The 22,261-nt window shown below is 41.5% G+C and overlaps 1 protein-coding gene across 2 annotated transcripts in view; it reads right to left on the bottom strand.

Annotated features, from left to right (window-relative positions):
- LOC128688871 (uncharacterized protein DDB_G0284459) overlaps positions 1-21,635 on the bottom strand; it is a 156,556-nt gene extending 134,921 nt beyond the window's left edge. For both annotated transcript variants that reach the window (XM_053776889.2, XM_053776890.2), the window contains exons 1-2: positions 18,841-21,635; positions 18,213-18,327 (exon numbers count right to left, since the gene is read on the bottom strand). In XM_053776889.2, coding sequence (XP_053632864.2) covers positions 18,213-18,327; positions 18,841-20,943 — 2,218 coding nt within the window. In that variant the 5' untranslated portion in view covers positions 20,944-21,635. The remainder of the gene's footprint in view (positions 1-18,212; positions 18,328-18,840) is intronic.
- Between the last annotated feature and the right edge of the window lie 626 nt (positions 21,636-22,261).

The raw sequence follows: 22,261 nt of genomic DNA, 5'->3' as shown, positions 1-22,261 counted from the left end.
ATCCCCAAAAATAAAATACTTTCATCATTCAACACTTTCACCTCACTCACACATAATCACTGTTTTTGCAGAGGTGCTCAGAACACAACAGTTTAGAAGCATATACGTATAAAGATACACAACATATCCCTCCAAACTGCTAATATCCCGAACCCCTCCTTTAGAGTGCAGGCATTTTACTTCCCTTTTCTAGGACTCAAGTCCGGCTATATAAAAATAACCGGTTTCCCTGAATCCCTCCACTAAATATTACCCTGCTCACACTCCAACAGATCGTCAGGTTCCAAATACCATTCGCCTCCATTCACTCCTATCGAACACGCTCATGCACTCCTGCTGGAAGTCCAAGCCCCTCGCCCACAAAACCTCCCTTACCCCTTCCTTCCAACCTTTTCGATGACGACCCCTCCCCCGTCTTCCTTCCCCTACAGATTTAAATTCTCTCCATGTCATTCTACTTTGATCCTTTCACTCTAAATGACCAAACCACCTCAACAACCCCTCTTCAGCCCTCTGACTAATACTTTTATTAACTCCACACCTTCTCCTAATTTCCACACTCCGAATTTTCTGCATAATATTTACACCACACATTGCCCTTAGACAGGACATCTCCACTGCCTCCAACCGCCTCCTCGCTCCTGCATTCACATCCCAAGCTTCACACCCATATAAGAGTGTTGGCACTACTATACTTTCATACAGTCCTGTCTTTGCCTCCATAGATAACGGTTTTTGTCTCCACATATACCTCAATGTACCACTCACCTTTTTTTCCTCATCAATTCTATGATTAACGTCATCCTTCATAAGCCCATCCGCCAACACGTCAACTCCCAAGTATCTGAAAACATTCACTTCTTCCATACTCCTCCTCCGCAATTTGATATCCAATTTTTCTTTATCTAAATCATTTGATACCCTCGTCACCTTACTCTTTTCTATGTTCACTTTCAACTTTCTACCTTTACACACACTCCCAAACTCATCCACTAACCTTCGTAATTTTTCTTTAGAATCTCCCATAAGCACAGTATCATCAGCAAAAAGCAACTGTGTCAATTCACATTTTGTATTTGATTCCCCATAATTTAATCCCACCCCTCTCCCGAACACCCTATCATTTACTTCTTTCACAACCCCATCTATAAATATATTAAACAACCATGGTGACATTACACATCCCTGTCTCAGACCTACTTTTACTGGGAAATAGTCTCCCTCTCTTCTACACACCCTAACCTGAGCCTCACTATCCTCATAAAAACTCTTTACAGCGTTTAGTAACTTACCACCTATTCCATATACTTGCAACATCTGCCACATTCCTCCCCTATCCACTCTACCATATGCCTTTTCTAAATCCATAAATGCAATAAAAACTTCCCTACCTTTATCTAAATACTGTTCACATATATGCTTCAATGTAAACACTTGATCTACACATCTCCTACCCACTATGAAACCTCCTTACTCATCTGCAATCCTACATTCTGTCTTATCTCTAATTCTTTCAATTATAACCCTACCGTACACTTTTCCTGGTATATTCAGTAAACTTATTCCTCTATAATTTTTACAATCTCTTTTGTCCCCCTTCCCTTTATATAAAGGGACTATACATGCTCTCCGCCAATCCCTAGGTGCCTTCCCCTCTTTCATACATTTAATAAACAAAAATACCAACCACTCCAACACTATATCCCCCCCTGCTTTTAACATTTCTGTCATGATCACGTCAGTTCCAGCTGCTTTACCCCCTTTCATTCTACGAAATGCCTCACGCACCTCCCCCACACTCACATCCTGCTCTTCTTCACTCCTAAAAGATGGTGTACCTCCCTGGCCAGTGCATGAAATTACCGATTCCCTTTCTTCGTCGACATTTAAAAGTTCCTCAAAATATTCTCGCCATCTACCCAAAACCTCCATTTCCCCGTCTACTAACTCCCCTACTCTGTTTTTAACTGACAGATCCATTCGTTCTCTAGGCTTTCTTAACTTGTTTAACTAACTCCAAATTTTTTTCTTATTTTCATTAAAATTTTTTGACAGTGCCTCTCCCATTCTATGATCTGCTCTCCTTTTGCACTCTCTCACCACTCTCTTTACCTTTCTTTAACTTTCCATATACTCTTCTTATAACACTTCTGCTTTGTAAAAACCTCTCATAAGCTAACTTTTTCTCTTTCTTCACACCCTTTACTTCATCATTCCACCAATCACTCCTCTTTCCTCCTGCATCCACCCTCCTATAACCACAAACTTCTGCCCCACATTCTAATACTGCATTTTTAAAACTATCCCAACCCTCTTCAAGCCCCCCCCCCCCACAACTCATACTTGCACCAACCTATCTTTCTGCCAATAGTTGCTTATATCTCACCTGAACTTCCTCCTCCCTTAGTTTATACACTTTCACCTCCCTCTTGCTTGTTGTTGCCATTTTCCTCTTTTCCCATCTACCTCTTACTCTAACTGTAGCTACAACTAAATAATGATCCGGTATATCAGTTGCCCCTCTATAAACGTGTTCATCCTGCAGCCTATCCATCAAGCTTTTATCCACCAATACATAATCTAACAAACTACTTTCATTACGTGCTATATCATACCTTGTATATTTATCCTCTTCTTCATAAAATATGTATTACTTATTACTGAACCTCTTTCTACACATAGCTCAATTAAAGGCTCCCCATTTTCATTTACCCCTGGCATCCCAAATTTACTTACTATTCCCTCCACAATATTTTTGCCCACTTTAGCATTGAAATCCCCAACCACCATTACCTTCATACTTGGTTCAAAACTCCCCACGCATTCACTCAACATTTCCCAAAATCTCTCTCTCTCCCCTACACTTCTCTCTTCTCCAGGTGCATATACGCTTACTATAACCCACTTTTCACATCCAATCTTCATTTTACTCCACATAATCCTTGAATTAATACATTTATAGTCCCTCTTTTCCTGCCATAACTTATCCTTCAACATTATTGCTACTCCTTCTTTAGCTCTAACTCTATATGAAACCCCGTGACCTAATCCCATTTATTCGTCTCCACTGAAACTCCCCCACCCCCGTCAATTTGTTTCACTTAAAGCCAGGACATCCAGCTTCTTCTCATTTATAACATCCACAATCATCTCTTTATCATTTGCACAACATCCACGCACATTCAGACTTCCCACTTTGACAATTTTCTTCTTCTTATTCTTTTTAGTAATTATTACAGGAAAAGGGGTTACTAGCCCATTGTATCCGGCATTTTAGTTGACTTTTACAACACGCATGGCTTACGGAGGAAAGATTCTTATTCCAATTTCCCATGGATATATATATATATATATATATATATATATATATATATATATATATATATATATATATATATATATATATATTTATGTCGTGCCGAATAGGCAGAACTTGCGATCTTGGCTTAAATAGCAACGCTCATCTTGCCATATAGGACAAGCGAAAATTTGTGTATGCAATAATTTCGCCAAAATCATTCTGAACCTAACGAAAAAAATATATTTCACTGTGTTTCCTTAGTATTAAATTATTGTAAACAAATCTAAAATATATTTAGTTGGTTTAGGCTAAAATAAATTGTTCGTATTATAATAAGGTTAGGTAAGTTTTCTAAGATTCTTTTGGTGCAAAATTAAAAATTTTTGCATTAACATTAATGAAAAAAATATATCTTTAAACGTATAAGAGAAATTTTTAGAAAGGACTTAATTTTAAATAAGTTCTTGCTAATTGACCAGTTTTACATATTCGGCACGACATTATATATATATATATATATATATATATATATATATATATATATATATATATATATATATATATATATATATATATATATATATATATATATTTAAAGAAAGAGGGATTCTGATATTAGATGTATTGTTAATATGCTTACATAGAAATATTTGGTAATGGAATGAGCGAGCTGAGAATTTATATAAATAAATGCACATGTCATTATGGGGATTTGCAGTTTTAAGGAAAAAAACGAAACTGAACAATTCTCTTAAACTCCATAACTCTCGCTCAGACCATAATATATGTTAATATGCAAAGTTGGCAAACTGAATTCCATAACGTAGGAATATACTAGCTAAATCGATGGATAACTTACGAAGTTAAGATTATCTCCGCATAAGACTATTCCAGATATGTGGAACAAATATAACTTGTTCTCTGCTTTGAATTTCGATACAATACTCTGTGAAGAATGTTATATACACTTCCTTCTCAACTCACACTGTCTGTTTTTGGTTCATGCCTTCCCTCTCCCTCTTTTTTTTTTTTTTTTTTACACAGAGTTTGAGAAGGTTAAGGATCCCTAGCTTTATTGACAAGCTATTTACAGGTTAAGGATTCCTAACTTTATTGGCAAGCTAAGAGCTGTTACCTACATCAGCTCATTTGAAAGCATTTTTATTGTTATGAGACATACAAGTAGGGAACACGATGAAGTTGGAGCCATCTGTGGGCCAGCATTTTCATTTGATCAACTGACTATCTCGTTGACATCATTATGCTGTACGAATGTGTTCCATACTCGAGTCATCCTGGGTATGTATGATCTCAGATGGAGTGATGTTCTGGAGAAGGGTACAGCCAGAGTGAAGTTGCTGCTTTCTGCCCGTCTTGTGGCATAAAAGCTTGTTTCATGCTGTCCTCGAAGTGGATCCAAGTGTGGTATTTTGACAATATTGGCCTTGTACATAACAGTAAGGCCACCCACATCCCTCCTATGTTGAAGGCTCTGCTGAAATGACAGATCTATCCAAGATGGGTCCAGGCGAGAGATGAGACGTCTTGCTCTGTTCTCTACTCTGTCAAGCAGTCGCAGATGAGAGGGGGAGGGGCAGGCAAACCAAGAAAGTGAAGCATACTCAAGGTGTGAGTATACTTGTGCCTCATACAGAATCTTGCAACCCCTACTGTCAAGCAGATGCGAGATACGGCGAAGTGCTGTAAGCTTCCTGGCTGCCTTGTTTGCAAGATTTACAACATGGTTCTTCATGGTTAGTTTGGAGTCAAATTTCACCCCAAGGATATCAACTTCTTCTCCAGGTGCCAACACCCTCCCATTCATCCTTACTACTGCACCAGCATTACCATCATGGTGCCTAGAGACGATCATCATTTGCGTTTTCTCAGGTGCAAATGTTACCTGCCATCTATTTCCCCAAGCTGATATAGCTCTCAGCTGGTGATTGATGTAGCTTAGAGCAGCTGGCATTTCTTCTCTTGGATAAGTGAATGTCAGTGTACAGTCGTCTGCATATGCATGTGATTCTGGGATGAGATGAAGAAGGTCGTTGACGTAGACATTCCATAACAATGGACCCAGCACGCTTCCTTGTGGAACACTTGCCCCAACAGGATGTCTTGCTGATTCCGTTCCATTGAGAACTACACTTAGAGATCTACCATGAAGGTAGTCACTGAGGAGACATAGCGTAGAGCCTGCAATTCCCAGTGCTTGAAGTTTTGCTAAGAGGCCCTGGTGCCACACCCGGTCGAAAGCGCCAGCAATGTCCAGTGCTACCACACAGCTGACTTTGGATTCATCCAGTGACTGGTGCCACTTAGTGGAGAGGTTTAACAACAGATCAGCAGCAGAGTAACCTTTCCTGAAGCCATATTGACGATCACAAAGTAGTGAGTGGTAGTCAAAAAACTCTGTCATTTGTCTTGAGATTATTGTCTCAAGGATCTTACCAGTGATTGACAGGAGTGACACTGGTCTGTAGTTGCTGATTTCTGCTCTGCTCTTCTTTTTGTGAACAGGGACTACATTTGCCTCTTTCCATAGAGAGGGCCATTTACACTGTACTAGGCAGTGCTGAAAGATGCGAGTTAGAGGTGCTGCTAGCTGGTCTGCACATCTTCTCAACAATCTTGGGCTCAACTTGTCTGGGCCCCCAGCCTTTTCTTGGTCAAGCGATTTAAGAAGGAAGTTCACCTCCTCCTGCCTTATTGTCACCACTGACAGTTTTGACACAGTTCTTGCAGCTAGTCAAGGAGGGTTCCTTGCTGGATCAGGAACTTGCATTTTGGAAGCAAAGTGTTCAGCAAAGAGGTCCGCCTTCTCTTGACTACTAGTAGAGGTGGTCCCATCCTGTCGGTTTAGAGGTGAAATAAGTTCATCAGGCAGATAACCTTGTCTGTCCTTGACCAGGGGCCACCAGGTTTTGGAGCCTACCCTACCTGATGCTAGCTTTCTTTTAGTGTCCACCTCCCATTTAGCAATGGCCCACTTTTGAACATCACCCATATGCCTACAGGCTTGCGTGTGCAAGTTCCTTTTATAGGTGGTAGGATGTCTCTTATACCTTCGCCATGCTTTGTACTTAGCAGTAGCAGCCTCTCTACAACGAAAGCCAAACCAAGGCTGATCTGTAGGCTTCGTCACATATTGCCGGTGAGGAATGTGTTCTTGTTGTAGATTAAGGATGTGTCCAGTGAAGGCTTTCACTTGGTTGTCAACATCCCCTTGGAGAAGAGCATTCCAATCGGTGGTGGCGAGCTCAGAGCAAAGGGCTGGCCAATTACCTCTTTCCCATAGCCAGGTTGTGCGTGTGGACTCCTCACCTCGTTCTGTTGGGATCTTAAGTGTCGTAAAAACAGCCTTGTGGTCAGACGATCCAACGTAGCCGAGGGATTGACAAGTGACTATGCCTTCTGCCAGATCACTCAGTACTGGGTCAAGGGAGGAGCCAGAGATATGAGTAGGGAAATCAACAAAGTTTCTCATATCAAACACTGCAAGAAGGTCATCAAAGTCCCTCTGTATAAGGTGCTGGTTGAGGTCACCAACAATTATAATATGTTGACAGTTGTGTTGTAGCAGAAGGGAGTCAATATTTTCCATTAGGAAGTTGATGGGGTCTGCATGTTGCCACTGAGGTCTGTACATTGCACATGCTAGTACAGAGGTACTAGTGTTTATACAGAGCTTGAAGAACATCATTTCAAGATGTGTAGGGGTGGCAACATCAATGTGCTGGGCATGAACACTTTTAGAGAAGCACACAGCAACACCTCCTCCTTGCCCTTGCCTGTCTCTTCTCATCCATGAGGTGTAGCCAGCAATTCTCGCAAAATTTTCTGGAGTCCTGTCATCCAAAAATGTTTCAACAACAGCTATCATGTCGGGACGTCGAGTGTTCACAAAACTATGTGTGAGCTCTCCAACATTAGTAATGAAACCTCTAATGTTGGCCGACAGGATGCTGATAGACTGGCTCCTCATGATGAAGTGGTCAGCTTGAGGTGGTGGGTGTGTAGGGAATGTAAGGTGCCTGCCCTTGAGAGAGGTAGGGTACTGAGGCAGCTGCAGGGATATAGGTCTGTGGTCATGTATAAGGCACAATCCTACCTCTCTCTCTCTCTCTCTCTCTCACACACACACACACACACACACACACACACACACACACACACACACACACACACACACACATACATGTCGCTAAAGCAACTTGTAATGTAAGTTTGAAGTATTATGGAACTTTCGTTCCTAGGCAAGATCAAGAGATCTGATACACAAATAACCTGCACACAGGAGACTGAAACTCGTGACGACTTGGGAAATTACCAGTTCACAAAAGATGTGAGAAAGGAGGGGCCAGAATACATAAAAGATGGAGTATATATTCTGATCATGTAAGACGTTGTAATAACATTTAGGGTCGTATATTTTCATTCCAAGGTAAGAAACCTGAGGAATCACATGAGTAAATACTAACATGAGTGTTATCCAGCTACTGTGAGTGCTATCTTGGAAACAGTAGTGTAGAGAAATAAAGAAAGAAGAGAAATAAAGAAAGGAATAAGAAAAGCAAAAAGGGATTATGAGGCTAAGGTCGCAAGGGATTCAAAGATTAACCCTAAAGGATTCTTTCAGGTATACAGAAGTAAGATTAGGGACAAGATTGGCCCACTTAAGAGTAACTCTGGTCAGATCACTGACAGTGATAAGGATATGTGTGAAATTCTAAATGCCTACTTCCTCTCAGTTTTCACCCAGGAAAATACTAGCGATATTCCTGAAACAATAGATTATGTAGAACAGGATGATAATAAACTATGTACGATTGCAGTAACCAGTGACATGGTCCTCAGACAAATAGAAAAACTAAAACCTAACAAATCCCCAGGCCCTGATGAACTGTTTGCAAGGGTGTTAAAAGAATGTAAAGAGGAACTTAGCATACCTTTGGCTAATCTTTTTAACATATCACTACAAACTGGCACAGTGCCTGATAAGTGGGAAATGGCAAATGTAATACCTATTTACAAGGCAGTTGACAGGTCCTTGGCTTCGAACTATAGACCAATAAGCCTTACCTCCATTGTAGGAAAATTTATGGAATCAATAATTGCCGAAGCAATTCGTAGCCATCTTGAGAGGCACAGATTGATTAATGAATCTCAACACGGTTTTACAAAGGGGCGTTCCTGTCTTACGAATTTACTAATTTTTTTCACTAAGGTGTTTGAGGAGGTAGATCATGGTAATGAATATGATATTGTGTATATGGACTTCAGTAAGGCTTTCGATAGAGTTCCACACCAGAGGCTATTGAGGAAACTTAAGGCACACGGAATAGGAGGAGAAATTTTTTCCTGGGTAGAGGCATGGCTGACAAATAGACAGCAGAGAGTTTGCATAAATGGAGAGAAATCAGAATGGGGAACGTCACAAGCGGTGTTCCTCAGGGGTCAGTGCTGGGCCCGTTGTTGTTCACAATTTACATAAACGACATAGATGAGGGAATAAATAGCGACATAAGCAAATTTGCTGATGACACCAAAATAGGCCGTCCAATTCATTCTAATGATGACACTAGAACACTCCAGGATGATTTGAATAGACTGATGCAATGGTCGGAGAAGTGGCAGATGCAGTTTAATATTGACAAATGCAAAGTTCTAAATGTTGGACAGGTAAATAACCATGCCACATATAAACTAAATAATGTAGATCTTAATACTACTGATTGCGAAAAGGATTTAGGAGTTCTGGTTAGCAGTAATTTAAAACCAAGACAACAGTGCATTAGTGTTCGCAATAAAGCTAACAGAATTCTTGGCTTCATATCTAGAAGTATAAATAACATTAGTCCTCAGGTTGTTCTTCAACTCTATATTTCCTTGGTTAGGCCTCATTTAGACTATGCTGCTCAGTTCTGGTCACCGTATTACAGAATGGATATAAATGCTCTGGAAAACGTACATTGGAGGATGACAAAGATGATCCCATGTATCAGAAATCTTCCCTATGAGGATAGACTGAGGGCCCTGAATCTACACTCTCTCGAAAGGCGTCGAATTAGGGGGGATAAGATCGAGGTGTATAAATGGAAAACAGGAATAAAGTGGATGTAAATAGCGTGCTGAAAATTTCCAGCCAAGACAGGGCTCGCAGCAATGGTTTCAAGTTGGAAAAATTCAGATTCAGAAAGGATATAGGAAAGCACTGGTTTGGTAATAGAGTTGCGGATGAGTTGAACAAACTCCCGAGTACAGTTATTCAGGCTAAAACGTTGTGTAGTTTTAAAAATAGGTTAGATAAATACATGAGTGGGTGTGGGTGGGTGTGAGTTGGACCTGACTAGCTTGTGCTGCTGAGTCTTGTGCAGTGCTCCATCCTTGAGTGGAGATAATCAGACTGGGTGGGTCATTGGGCTAATCCGGATGGGGGGTTATTGGTCTAATCCGGGTGGGGGGACATGGACCTGCTCTGCATGGGTCAGTAGGCCTGGAGGTTACCTGGAGGTTATTCCGGGGATCAACGCCCCCGCGGCCCGGTCCATGACCAGGCCTCCCGATGGATCAGGGCCTGATCAACTAGGCTGTTACTGCTGGCCTGTTGCGGTGTTCCTTCTTTCTTATGTTCTTAACTTAGATAGGGTCAGTGGTCAGTCGTCACGTGAGGTCACAGACCCTGAGCTGCTTTGGGGATTAGCGTGGACCGTTACAAAGCATGGCTTGCTTCTGCAGTGTTTTAAAAATTGAGGTTGGAGAGTTGAAGGAGGAGGTCTTGCTTCTCCAGGAGGAGATTAGGAGGCTGAAGGTCCACCTCAATGAGTCTGGGAGAGAGTGTGAGGTGGCTGGAGTTGTGGGGAATGAGGCTTCTAACAGTGAAGTGCAGTCTGTCTCTCGCTGTTAGGAGGCTGTAGGTGGGGAGGTAGCAACGGCTACCAGCAGTGAGGTGCAGTCCAGCACCTGCTACAAGTGGCGAGTGGTAACCAGTAATGGGAGGAGAATCAGAATAAGGAAAGTTAAGAGTGAGGATCTGAAGGTAGGAAATCGCTTCTCTGTTCTTCAGGATGAATGTACTTCAGTGGCCAGTGAAGGTAAGGGTACTACTGCCCCTGCTAACAGAGGTAAGCGCATTCTTGTGGTTGGTGACTCTCAGGTAAGATATATTGACCGTGCGTTTTGTAACAGGAATAAGAAAATGAGAGATAGAGTGTGCTTCCCTAGAGCTGGTGTTGGGGACATAGTTAACAGGCTGGATAATATCATGTCAGGTAATGGGAACAAGCCCATTATCTGTCTCAGTGCTGGTGGAAATGATATTGGGAAGGGTAGGAGAGAAGAGCTGCTAGATAAGTACAGGTCAGCTATAGATTTTATTAAGTCTAAGGGAGTGGTCCCAATCATATGTAGCATCTTGCCTAGAAGGGGAGTAGGAAATGAATGGTTGTCTAGGGCAATTGGTGTAAATTGCTGGTTAGACAGATACTGCAAGGAACTTTCAATCTCATTCATTGACAACTGGAACAACTTTTATGGCAAACATGATATGTATGCAAGGGATGGGGTACATCTCTATGAGGCTGGGGTGGTAGCACTTGCAAACTCAATTGAGAAGGCCATTGGTGAAATGTCTATGATTTTAAACTGATAGAAGATGGAGGTATGGGTGTGTGTAGGAAACAAGCAGGTTGCAACACTAGGGTTGGAAACAATAAATGTATAAAAGGCATTCAGCATGAAGTTATAAATAAAGACAATAGATCAGGTCAGCAAACAAAGGGGGACAGCAGAGGGCAGCAAGGGACTAGCTCCCTTAAGGTTTACTATACTAATAGCAGGAGTGTAAGAAATAAGAAAGATGAGCTAAGATTAATTGCAAGTGCAGGAAACATAGATATTATTGCTATAACAGACCTGGCTCAATCTGAAAGATAGAGAGATGCCCTCTGAATGTCACATACAAGGTTAGAAATTATTCCACACTGACAGGGTCAACAGGAAGGGTGGAGTAGCGATGTATGTCAGAGACAATTTAAATTGTTGTGTTAGACAAGATATAAAATTAGAAGCGTCGGCCACTGAATCTGTTTGGTTACAGCTTCTCGAGGGCCGAGAAAAACTAATTTTGGGTGTGATTTACAGGGCCCCAAATCTTGATAGGGAGTGCAGTAAACTTCTACGAGACGAAATTCGTAAGGCATCTACATACGAAAATGTTGTGCTAATGGGAGATTTCAACTATAGACAGATTGACTGGAGCAATTTGACAGGAAATTTAGAGTCAGGTGACTTTCTTGATACGATCCAGGATTGTTTTTTAAAACAGTTTGTGACAGAGCCAACTAGGGAAAATAACCTCCTTGACTTGGTTCTTGCCAGCAGGGAAACACTAATTAATAATCTTGAGGTTAATGATGAGCTTGGGGAAAGTGATCACAAATCACTCAGTTTTAATATATCATGGAATTCCCCTATTAATGGCAATCAAGTCTCTGTCCCTGACTTTCGCTTGGCTGATTTCATAGGACTGAAAAATTACTTAGGTGGGCTGAACTGGAATGACCTGACTAAGGGTCAGGTAGGTGGTGATGGTTGCCGATATGACGCTTTCCAGGGCATAGTTCTAGCTGCTCAGTCAAATTATGTTCCAAATCGGGAAATCAGATCAAACAAAAATGACCCTAAATGGATGAACAATAGATTAAAATATCTGATTGGTCAAAAGAGAGGCATATATAGACAAATCAAAAGAGGAGAGGGGCAATTAAGAAATCGATGTATTCAGTTAAAGAGAGAAATAAAGAAGGGAATTAGAAAAGCAAAAAAGAGATTATGAGGTTAAAGTTGCAAGAGAATCGAAGACTAACCCAAAAGGATTCTTTCAGGTATGCAGAAATAAGATCAGGGACAAGATAGGCCCACTCAAAAGTTCCTCGGGTCAGCTCACTGACAGTGATAAGGAAATGTGTAGAATTTTTAACACATACTTCCTCTCAGTTTTTACACAGGAGGATACCAGTGATATTCCAGAAATGATAAATTATGTAGAACAGGACGATAATAAACTGTGCAAGATTAGGGTCACAAGTGACATGGTCCTTAGGCAAATAGATAAATTAAAACCTAACAAATCCCCAGGCCCTGATGAATTATATGCAAGGGTTCTAAAGGAATGTAAAGAGGAGCTTAGTAAACCTTTGGCTAATCTTTTCAACATATCACTACAAACTGGCATGGTGCCAGATAAGTGGAAAATGGCAAATGTGATACCTATTTTCAAAGCAGGTGACAGGTCCTTAGCTTCGAACTATAGACCAATAAGCCTAACCTCCATAGTGGGAAAATTTATGGAATCAATAATTGCCGAGGCAGTTCGTAGCCACCTTGAAAAGCATAAATTAATCAACGAATCTCAGCATGGTTTTACAAAGGGGCGTTCCTGCCTTACGAATTTATTAACTTTTTTCACTAAGGTATTTGAGGAGGTAGATCATGGTAATGAATATGATATTGTGTATATGGACTTCAGTAAGGCTCTTGACAGGGTCCCACATCAGAGACTATTGAAGAAAATTAAGGCACATGGAATAGGAGAAGAAATTTTTTACTGGATAGAGGCATGGTTGACAAATAGGCAGCAGAGAGGTTGCATGAATTGGGAGAAATCAGAGTGGGGAAGCGTCACGAGCGGTGTTCCACAGGGGTCAGTGTTGGGCCCCCTGCTGTTCACAATCTACATAAACGACATAGATGAGGGCATAAAGAGCGACATCAGCAAGTTTGCCGATGACACCAAAATAGGCCGTCGAATTCATTCTGACGAGGACATTAGAGCACTCCAGGAAGTTAAGACACATGTGCAACATCTGGATATCTTTATTGTAGTAGACGTTTCGCCATCCAGTGGCTTTATCAATACAGATTCTAGGACATAATAGGAAGACAGTAGAACTATATACAAAAGATGAGGTAATCAGTCCCTCGGCCTTGGAGTTAGTGTTCACAGCATCGTGGTGGAGGAGAGTCTGGAGCAAAGGCAAGAAGACTGGCGCTTTTTATAGGCGTCAGTGAATGGGACGGGCAGCAGACGAGGGCAGTCACTGGTAGGCGGGATTCCCCAGTGGAAGTAGGTCCTTCCCAAAGAGATGGGTTAGTTGCAGCAGCCGTGAAGAAGGTCTTGTAGATGTCCTCTGAACCAAGATTCCATGATGTTGCAGTGTCTGACAAGTTGTGCAAGAAAGGTATAAAATACCGACAATATGAAAGTTAAGACACATGTGCAACATCTGGATATCTTTATTGTAGTAGACGTTTCGCCATCCAGTGGCTTTATCAATACAGATTCTAGGACATAATAGGAAGACAGTAGAACTATATACAAAAGATGAGGTAATCAGTCCCTCGGCCTTGGAGTTAGTGTTCACAGCATCGTGGTGGAGGAGAGTCTGGAGCAAAGGCAAGAAGACTGGCGCTTTTTATAGGCGTCAGTGAATGGGACGGGCAGCAGACGAGGGCAGTCACTGGTAGGCGGGATTCCCCAGTGGAAGTAGGTCCTTCCCAAAGAGATGGGTTAGTTGCAGCAGCCGTGAAGAAGGTCTTGTAGATGTCCTCTGAACCAAGATTCCATGATGTTGCAGTGTCTGACAAGTTGTGCAAGAAAGGTATAAAATACCGACAATATGAAAGTTAAGACACATGTGCAACATCTGGATATCTTTATTGTAGTAGACGTTTCGCCATCCAGTGGCTTTATCAATACAGATTCTAGGACATAATAGGAAGACAGTAGAACTATATACAAAAGATGAGGTAATCAGTCCCTCGGCCTTGGAGTTAGTGTTCACAGCATCGTGGTGGAGGAGAGTCTGGAGCAAAGGCAAGAAGACTGGCGCTTTTTATAGGCGTCAGTGAATGGGACGGGCAGCAGACGAGGGCAGTCACTGGTAGGCGGGATTCCCCAGTGGAAGTAGGTCCTTCCCAAAGAGATGGGTTAGTTGCAGCAGCCGTGAAGAAGGTCGGTATTTTATACCTTTCTTGCACAACTTGTCAGACACTGCAACATCATGGAATCTTGGTTCATAGGACATCTACAAGACCTTCTTCACGGCTGCTGCAACTAACCCATCTCTTTGGGAAGGACCTACTTCCACTGGGGAATCCCGCCTACCAGTGACTGCCCTCGTCTGCTGCCCGTCCCATTCACTGACGCCTATAAAAAGCGCCAGTCTTCTTGCCTTTGCTCCAGACTCTCCTCCACCACGATGCTGTGAACACTAACTCCAAGGCCGAGGGACTGATTACCTCATCTTTTGTATATAGTTCTACTGTCTTCCTATTATGTCCTAGAATCTGTATTGATAAAGCCACTGGATGGCGAAACGTCTACTACAATAAAGATATCCAGATGTTGCACATGTGTCTTAACTTTCATATTGTCGGTATTTTATACCTTTCTTGCACAACTTGTCAGACACTGCAACATCATGGAATCTTGGTTCAGAGGACATCTACAAGACCTTCTTCACGGCTGCTGCAACTAACCCATCTCTTTGGGAAGGACCTACTTCCACTGGGGAATCCCGCCTACCAGTGACTGCCCTCGTCTGCTGCCCGTCCCATTCACTGACGCCTATAAAAAGCGCCAGTCTTCTTGCCTTTGCTCCAGACTCTCCTCCACCACGATGCTGTGAACACTAACTCCAAGGCCGAGGGACTGATTACCTCATCTTTTGTATATAGTTCTACTGTCTTCCTATTATGTCCTAGAATCTGTATTGATAAAGCCACTGGATGGCGAAACGTCTACTACAATAAAGATATCCAGATGTTGCACATGTGTCTTAACTTTCATATTGTCGGTATTTTATACCTTTCTTGCACAACTTGTCAGACACTGCAACATCATGGAATCTTGGTTCAGAGGACATCTACAAGACCTTCTTCACGGCTGCTGCAACTAACCCATCTCTTTGGGAAGGACCTACTTCCACTGGGGAATCCCGCCTACCAGTGACTGCCCTCGTCTGCTGCCCGTCCCATTCACTGACGCCTATAAAAAGCGCCAGTCTTCTTGCCTTTGCTCCAGACTCTCCTCCACCACGATGCTGTGAACACTAACTCCAAGGCCGAGGGACTGATTACCTCATCTTTTGTATATAGTTCTACTGTCTTCCTATTATGTCCTAGAATCTGTATTGATAAAGCCACTGGATGGCGAAACGTCTACTACAATAAAGATATCCAGATGTTGCACATGTGTCTTAACTTTCATATTGTCGGTATTTTATACCTTTCTTGCACAACTCCAGGAAGATTTGAATAGACTGATGCAGTGGTCGGAGAAGTGGCAGATGCAGTTTAATATAGACAAATGCAGAGTTCTAAATGTTGGACAGGACAATAACCATGCCACATATAAACTAAATAATGTAGATCTTAATATTACGGATTGCGAAAAAGATTTAGGAGTTCTGGTTAGCAGTAATCTGAAACCGAGACAACAGTGCATAAGTGTTCGCAATAAAGCTAATAGAATCCTTGGCTTCATATCAAGAAGCATAAATAATAGGAGTCCTCAGGTTGTTCTTCAACTCTATACATGCTTGGTTAGGCCTCATTTAGATTATGCTGCACAGTTTTGGTCACCGTATTACAGAATGGATATAAATGCTCTGGAAAATGTACAAAGGAGGATGACAAAGTTGATCCCATGTATCAGAAACCTTCCCTATGAGGATAGACTAAGGGCCCTGAATCTGCACTCTCTAGAAAGACTTAGAATTAGGGGAGATATGATTGAGGTGTATAAATGGAAGACAGGAATAAATAAAGGGGATGTAAATAGTGTGCTGAAAATATCTAGCCTAGACAGGACTCGCAGCAATGGTTTTAAGTTGGAAAAATTCAGATTCAGGAAGGATATAGGAAAGTACTGGTTTGGTAATAGAGTTGTGGATGAGTGGAACAAACTCCCAAGTACAGTTATAGAGGCCAGAACGTTGTGTAGCTTTAAAAATAGGTTGGATAAATACATGAGTGGATATGGGTGGGTGTGAGTTGGACCTGATAGCTTGTGCTACCAGGTCGGTTGCCGTGTTCCTCCCTTAAGTCAATGTGACCTGACCTGACTAGGTTGGGTGCATTGGCTTAAGCCGGTAGGAGACTTGGACCTGCCTCGCATGGGCCAGTAGGCCTGCTGCAGTGTTCCTTCGTTCTTATGTTCTTATGTTCTTAAATCAATGACGAATTCAGCTTCTCATTCTAGATAATCACGGCTACAACACGAGGTGTTAAACTAGTAATATTTTTAACTTGTTCTTACCACTGGTAGGAAAAAATTAAGGAACTGCAATAATAACATTACCCAAAGTAGCTCTAATTCACTTCGATAACTAAAGAAGTATGATGATTTCTTACTACAGAAAAGTAAATTTTGATGTGATGCTTAGATAAATTGCTATGATTTCTTCGCGTCTGCCTTTCCTCGTCTTTCTCACTGTCACTGTCCATATCTGTACCTGTCTGTCTCTCTCCTGCCTCTAGCTTCCTCTTTATTTTCCTTTTTATATTTTGAGCATCCTTCCGGGAATTGAACCTGTAACCAGCTAGATGGGTGTCACAGGTGTGACCATCCCACAATATTAAGTAGTCCGTCTCGCCTTTAGCTGACAAACTACCTACTATTGTGACGAACTCCTTGTGCTGAATGACTCACACGGGTGTAGCTCATTGTTTTAACTATTATATTAGTTACACAATGTCTGATATATATATATATATATATATATATATATATATATATATATATATATATATATATATATATATATATATATATATATATATATATATATATATATATATACACAATAAGATCACAGTAAACAGGTGATAAATAACAAAAAAGGCACAATACCGTGACTGGAACGATACACAAATAACCCGCACATAAAAGAGAGAAGCTTACGACGACGTTTCGGTCCGACTTGGACCACTGACAAAGTCACACAGTTAGTGTGACTTTGTCAATGGTCCAAGTCGGACCGAACCGTCGTCGTAAGCTTCTCTCTTTTATGTGCGGGTTATTTGTGTATTGTGAAACAGGTGATTTCAGAATATGCAAAACAACCACTGTGAAAGAATAGAGAAATTCCAAGCGCTTTCGTGACTACTCATATTATTGTTCCTTGATAATGTGAGTAGTCACGAAAGCGCTTGGAATTCCTCTATTCTTTCACAGTGGTTGTTTTGCATATATATATATATATATATATATATATATATATATATATATATATATATATATATATATATATATATATATATATATATATATTAATGTGAATTTGAATGACCACTAGAACACCTCGTATACTGTTGCTACGTTTGGTGGAATTCAGTAAATAAAATCAAGACAATTACTCTGCAACAAAACTCATACAAACATTGTTATATCTATTAAAATGTAACGCTAATAACTTCCAAGAATAATACGGAAAATACTGAATATTCATGAAAAACTAGAATGTTTGTCTAGAGTTTCTGCATATTTTACTATTAAGTTTATATAATTGTTGATGTTTGCGGAGTCATACGCAAGTGCAAAAATTTTGTAAAATTCGCGCATTTATTACATTATAAAAAAATCTTACTGCGCAATGGAAATTAAGCAATAGTTATATTATAATGAACTACAACATTCTTCATGCACGTCAGAAACATTATACACTGTCAAGCCTGAAATGGATGGATTGAGGGGCGGTGAATGCCTGAATGCAAATGTCTCGCGAAAATCGGACTGAGACTTATGCTCAACTGCTGCCTGCGCTAACATACGTATATCGATGGATTCAGTACTTCACGAAAACATGACATTTATAAGGGTAGAGGGAAGGAGACGAGGACTGACCTGCGACAGCGCCACCAGCATCATCTTCGTCCTGCCAAGCGGAAGTGTTGTAGTGACTCGGTCCAGCATCTTCAGGTAACATATCTGAGTAGCTGTTGTCCAGCATCTCTAACACCTGCAGGAATGTGCAGTAGATGGGTTAGCAAGTAACGACACCAATGCAGGAGAAAAGCTAGGCCTCCAGGAGGTATAGGAAAGAGGAGAACTTAAATAAAAAATGTAAACGAGTACGAAATGACTTAATACTGAGAGAACCAAATTGGAAGAAAGGATTTTTAGCAACAATGAGCCTAGATATCATAGGGTATAGAATAGAGAGAATAAGGGAGAATCGATCGTAGGACATAGAAGTGTTTAAGATTGATTACCTAAGAAGTAGAGAATCTAGTAGAGGTAAGTTAATTTAGTACATCTGCCCTATGGCAAAGAACTTAGGACGGAAAGAAATACAGATAAGTTTACAACATACATTAAGATGCTACTTGTGCTACACTCCCTTAAAAGTATGGCAGGTAAACTATAATTAGCAATATTTACTAAGTCTTCGATAGAAAGTACAGCGGAGCTCTTTATTCTATTAATTAAATAGTTATGAGCAAGTTCAGCAACATTCTAGGTAAATCTGTACCTCTTCTGTGCGCTGATCGATGATATCCTTGGTGCTGAGAGGCTGAGAGGTGCTTGGCCCGGGAGAAGACGTCTGCGATAGACCGATGTCACGGTATTCCGTTGACTGCCAGTAGTTGCTGTGATCAGTGGTCGAGTGAGGCACTGGAGAGACTTGGCTGTTTTCTCTCTTCTCACTCATAGGTGTTGCTGTTCGTGGTCGATCACCCAAATAATCATAAGCTTCAAAGTCATCATTATCGTATGACGCTGCAATATAATCTGGAGAGGGTGAATGGGACCTTTCAGGGTTACAGTCGCTGCTCGGGTAAATATTAATAGATGGGGGGTGTTTTGAGAGGTTTTGTGGGCTTGAATGTCCGCCATACGGTGTCATCATCTCTGTTGGTGTTGGGGATCTGTGATTGTTGTAATCGTCGTATTCATCATCGTAGTATCGCAGGTTTCTGCTCCTAACACTCCCTCTAGCGTCAATCGTCTCAATCACTTTGGGGCTGTAGAACTTTTCGATATATTCTCCACTCTTCTTCGGAGTCCGGAATATACGCTTTCGCACCTCCTGACACTCGATGAATTTCTGATGCTCCTCTTCAGCGACTTTTTCAAAGACTGCCAATTTTCCAGCTACGAAAGGCCCAATCCCCGTTGATCCGACTTTTGACTTACGAGCACTAATTTCAAAGTTAGCATTCAAGTCGTCTTCATGGGAATAAGTCGGCTCTTCCGTCGTTATGCCAAATTTAGCGATGTCACAGCTACTCCCATACCGTTTAAGGCCACGGCTCTCTTCTATACCTGCGAGGGAGGCGAAGACACTAGGTTTGTGCACAACATCGTCATCACTACTACTTTGTTCTTCATCATCACTATCAAAAGAATATTTGGGAAGATACCTGTCACTATCGTCAAAGCCAGGTACTGTGAGAAACATACTTCTATAGCCAGGTACTCTAAGGTCATACTTGACTTTGCTCTCCCGATCAAAGCCATCCTTTGGTTTGGGAGCTTGTGGAGTTGGGGGTTCTATGGAGATTTCGGGCAAGCTCGTTGTACTCGTTGGTAAAAAGAGGTTTGATCTGTTTTTGTTGACATTCGACAAATTACTAGACATACTACCAGTACTTATAGACATACTACTGTGTTCTGAAGCGCTTGTACTGTTGTTCCTTGATTCATTGGCAGAGGCACTAGTCGAACTGCTAACACTTGTAGTTCTCATAGGTTTCCTATTATCACTCACATAATTACTCGCAACACAGCTAGTCCTAAATTGGGTAGCAAAACTATTGATACTCTCATTATTATTTAGCAAATTTGTTTCGGTGCTATTTCTACATATCTCGTTTCTACGGTCCACTTCACTAGTCAAAAGATACTTTGCCTCTACGCTAAAGCTACCACAGGCCTGCCTAGGGGGATCTTTGGGATATTTTGCAACACATCGGTGGTAAAAGTCTCCATTACCGTTGCTCGTCGGGCTGTGGTCGTCCATGAAGTTCATTGAGGCCGAACCTGAGAGAGGACCCGTGGGTTGGTGCTTGGTCTCATCCTGTTGAGGCTGCTCTTCTCGCGGTTCCTGTTCGAGTACTTGCTGTTCCTGCTTCACCTGCTGGTCTTGCTGTTGAACTGCAAGAGGCAGTTCAGCATCCGTCCTCCCTGCTAACTCAGGATAGTCCTTCTCAACTGCTTCTCCAATGTAATCTTCATATTCTTCTGGCGAGAGGACAGTCCTTTGAGGCTGTTCCTGTGTTTGAATTACGCTACGATCCGGCGACTCTTCTTCGATACCCTCGAGCCTCATCGCTGTTCTTTTTTCTTCTTTTCTTTTATGGGCGTGTTTTCTTCGTTCATCTATCACGTGTAAGGCTTCCATCTGGCTTTCCTGGGAAGTGGATGGTGATGAACTATCCAAGGTGATGACCTCTACTTCTCCTTCTAAATAATTCTTTGGTGGGTTTTTCAGTATGTCTTTTCTCTTTTGGGCAAATTCGTCATGAGTGAGATCTTCCTCATCAACAAACACTGGTGTCACGCGGCCCTGATTGTCTAGATCCTCAACCATGATGGAATCAACAAATTTTTCGGCCTTTTTAACCCTGTTCATTTTCTTCTTCTTGGGCAGATGCCGGTTAGGAAATAACTTGTCCTTCACCCTCCCACCGATACCCTTTCCCTTCTTTGACTCTAAGCGAGACTGTATTCCCGTTCTCAAGTCTTCAATGACGATATCATCAAGGGCCTCTTCATCGTAGAAGTTATCGTTGTTGTTTTTAGCAGTATTCTGTACATTATGGCCGATTATTATATTAAGGGGAGGTTGTTGATTGTAGTTTGGTAAGGCACTGATCACTCTAGATGACCTGGCATATTGTGAAGCCGTCTGTACCTCGTCATCATCTAAACTAATAAATTCCTCTGCTTGTCCGCCACCTCGTCTCAGCTTTGAAGATCGTGATGACTTAGCCCTGTGTGACGACCCTTCATGGTCTTCATCTTTGATAACGAGCTGCAGTTCCTCTTCAGGAGCGGCGCAGCGCCTATGGGTCACCCTTGATGCTGCAGTAGTAGGTGCCGACGACGACACTGACGAATAATTCGAGGGTTCGTGTTCGACTTCATTGTCTAAAATAAGATCAAATTCTTCTTCAAGCTCCCCGCTTGATCTCAATCTAGTTTTCGACGACTTGAAGATCGAGGAGGAGGAGCCTCTAGTCTGGCTACTCCCGAGGTTAAGCACTACTTCATCGCCGACCTCACCAACGCCACGACTCAGGTCTCCCACTGACCTACTGAAACGACCCTAAAAGAAAAAAGCGCAAGTGTAAATTTTTCGTTAAAACAGTGGGGACGAAGCATATCTTGAAACTAGGTTGAATGTCAGTAAACAGAGACAGAACCTTTCATAGCTACAGTGCACTAATATATTATATATATATGTAGAACAAGCCACATGGGGATGAAAAGCTTTAGCTCTAGATCTCTCGAACATTCGTGCGTCTTCAGGAGCTATGCAATGTTACAAGTCAGCAACAGATAAGAGGGGAAATTCTCTGAGGCAACGCAGAAGGTATCATGACGCCTTCTGCCTTGCCTCAGAGAAATTCCCCTCTTTCCTCTTGCAAAAATCATAGTTCCTGACGATACACGAGTGTGTGAAAGATCTAGAACTAAAGATTTCCATTACCATGTATCTTGTTGTTCATTGCTAAGATCTCCTGTTTGCGGCTGTATTGTATTATATAGTAGAAATCACAGTAAAATGCATGATTGCAAATACGAAAAAAATACAGTGAAAATAGGAAACAAGCCTATTTTCCTCCCATAAAAAATTAAACTTTTCCAAAAAAAAAAATTCTACAGATTGATAGCTATTTTTTTCATTAACAATGGTATAATAATTTTTATATTTGGACCAAAACCTC

The sequence above is a fragment of the Cherax quadricarinatus genome, chromosome 16 (assembly GCF_038502225.1).
Source record: "Cherax quadricarinatus isolate ZL_2023a chromosome 16, ASM3850222v1, whole genome shotgun sequence".
Taxonomy (NCBI): Eukaryota; Metazoa; Arthropoda; class Malacostraca; order Decapoda; family Parastacidae; genus Cherax; species Cherax quadricarinatus.
This window is presented reverse-complemented; position numbering and strand designations above follow the sequence as displayed.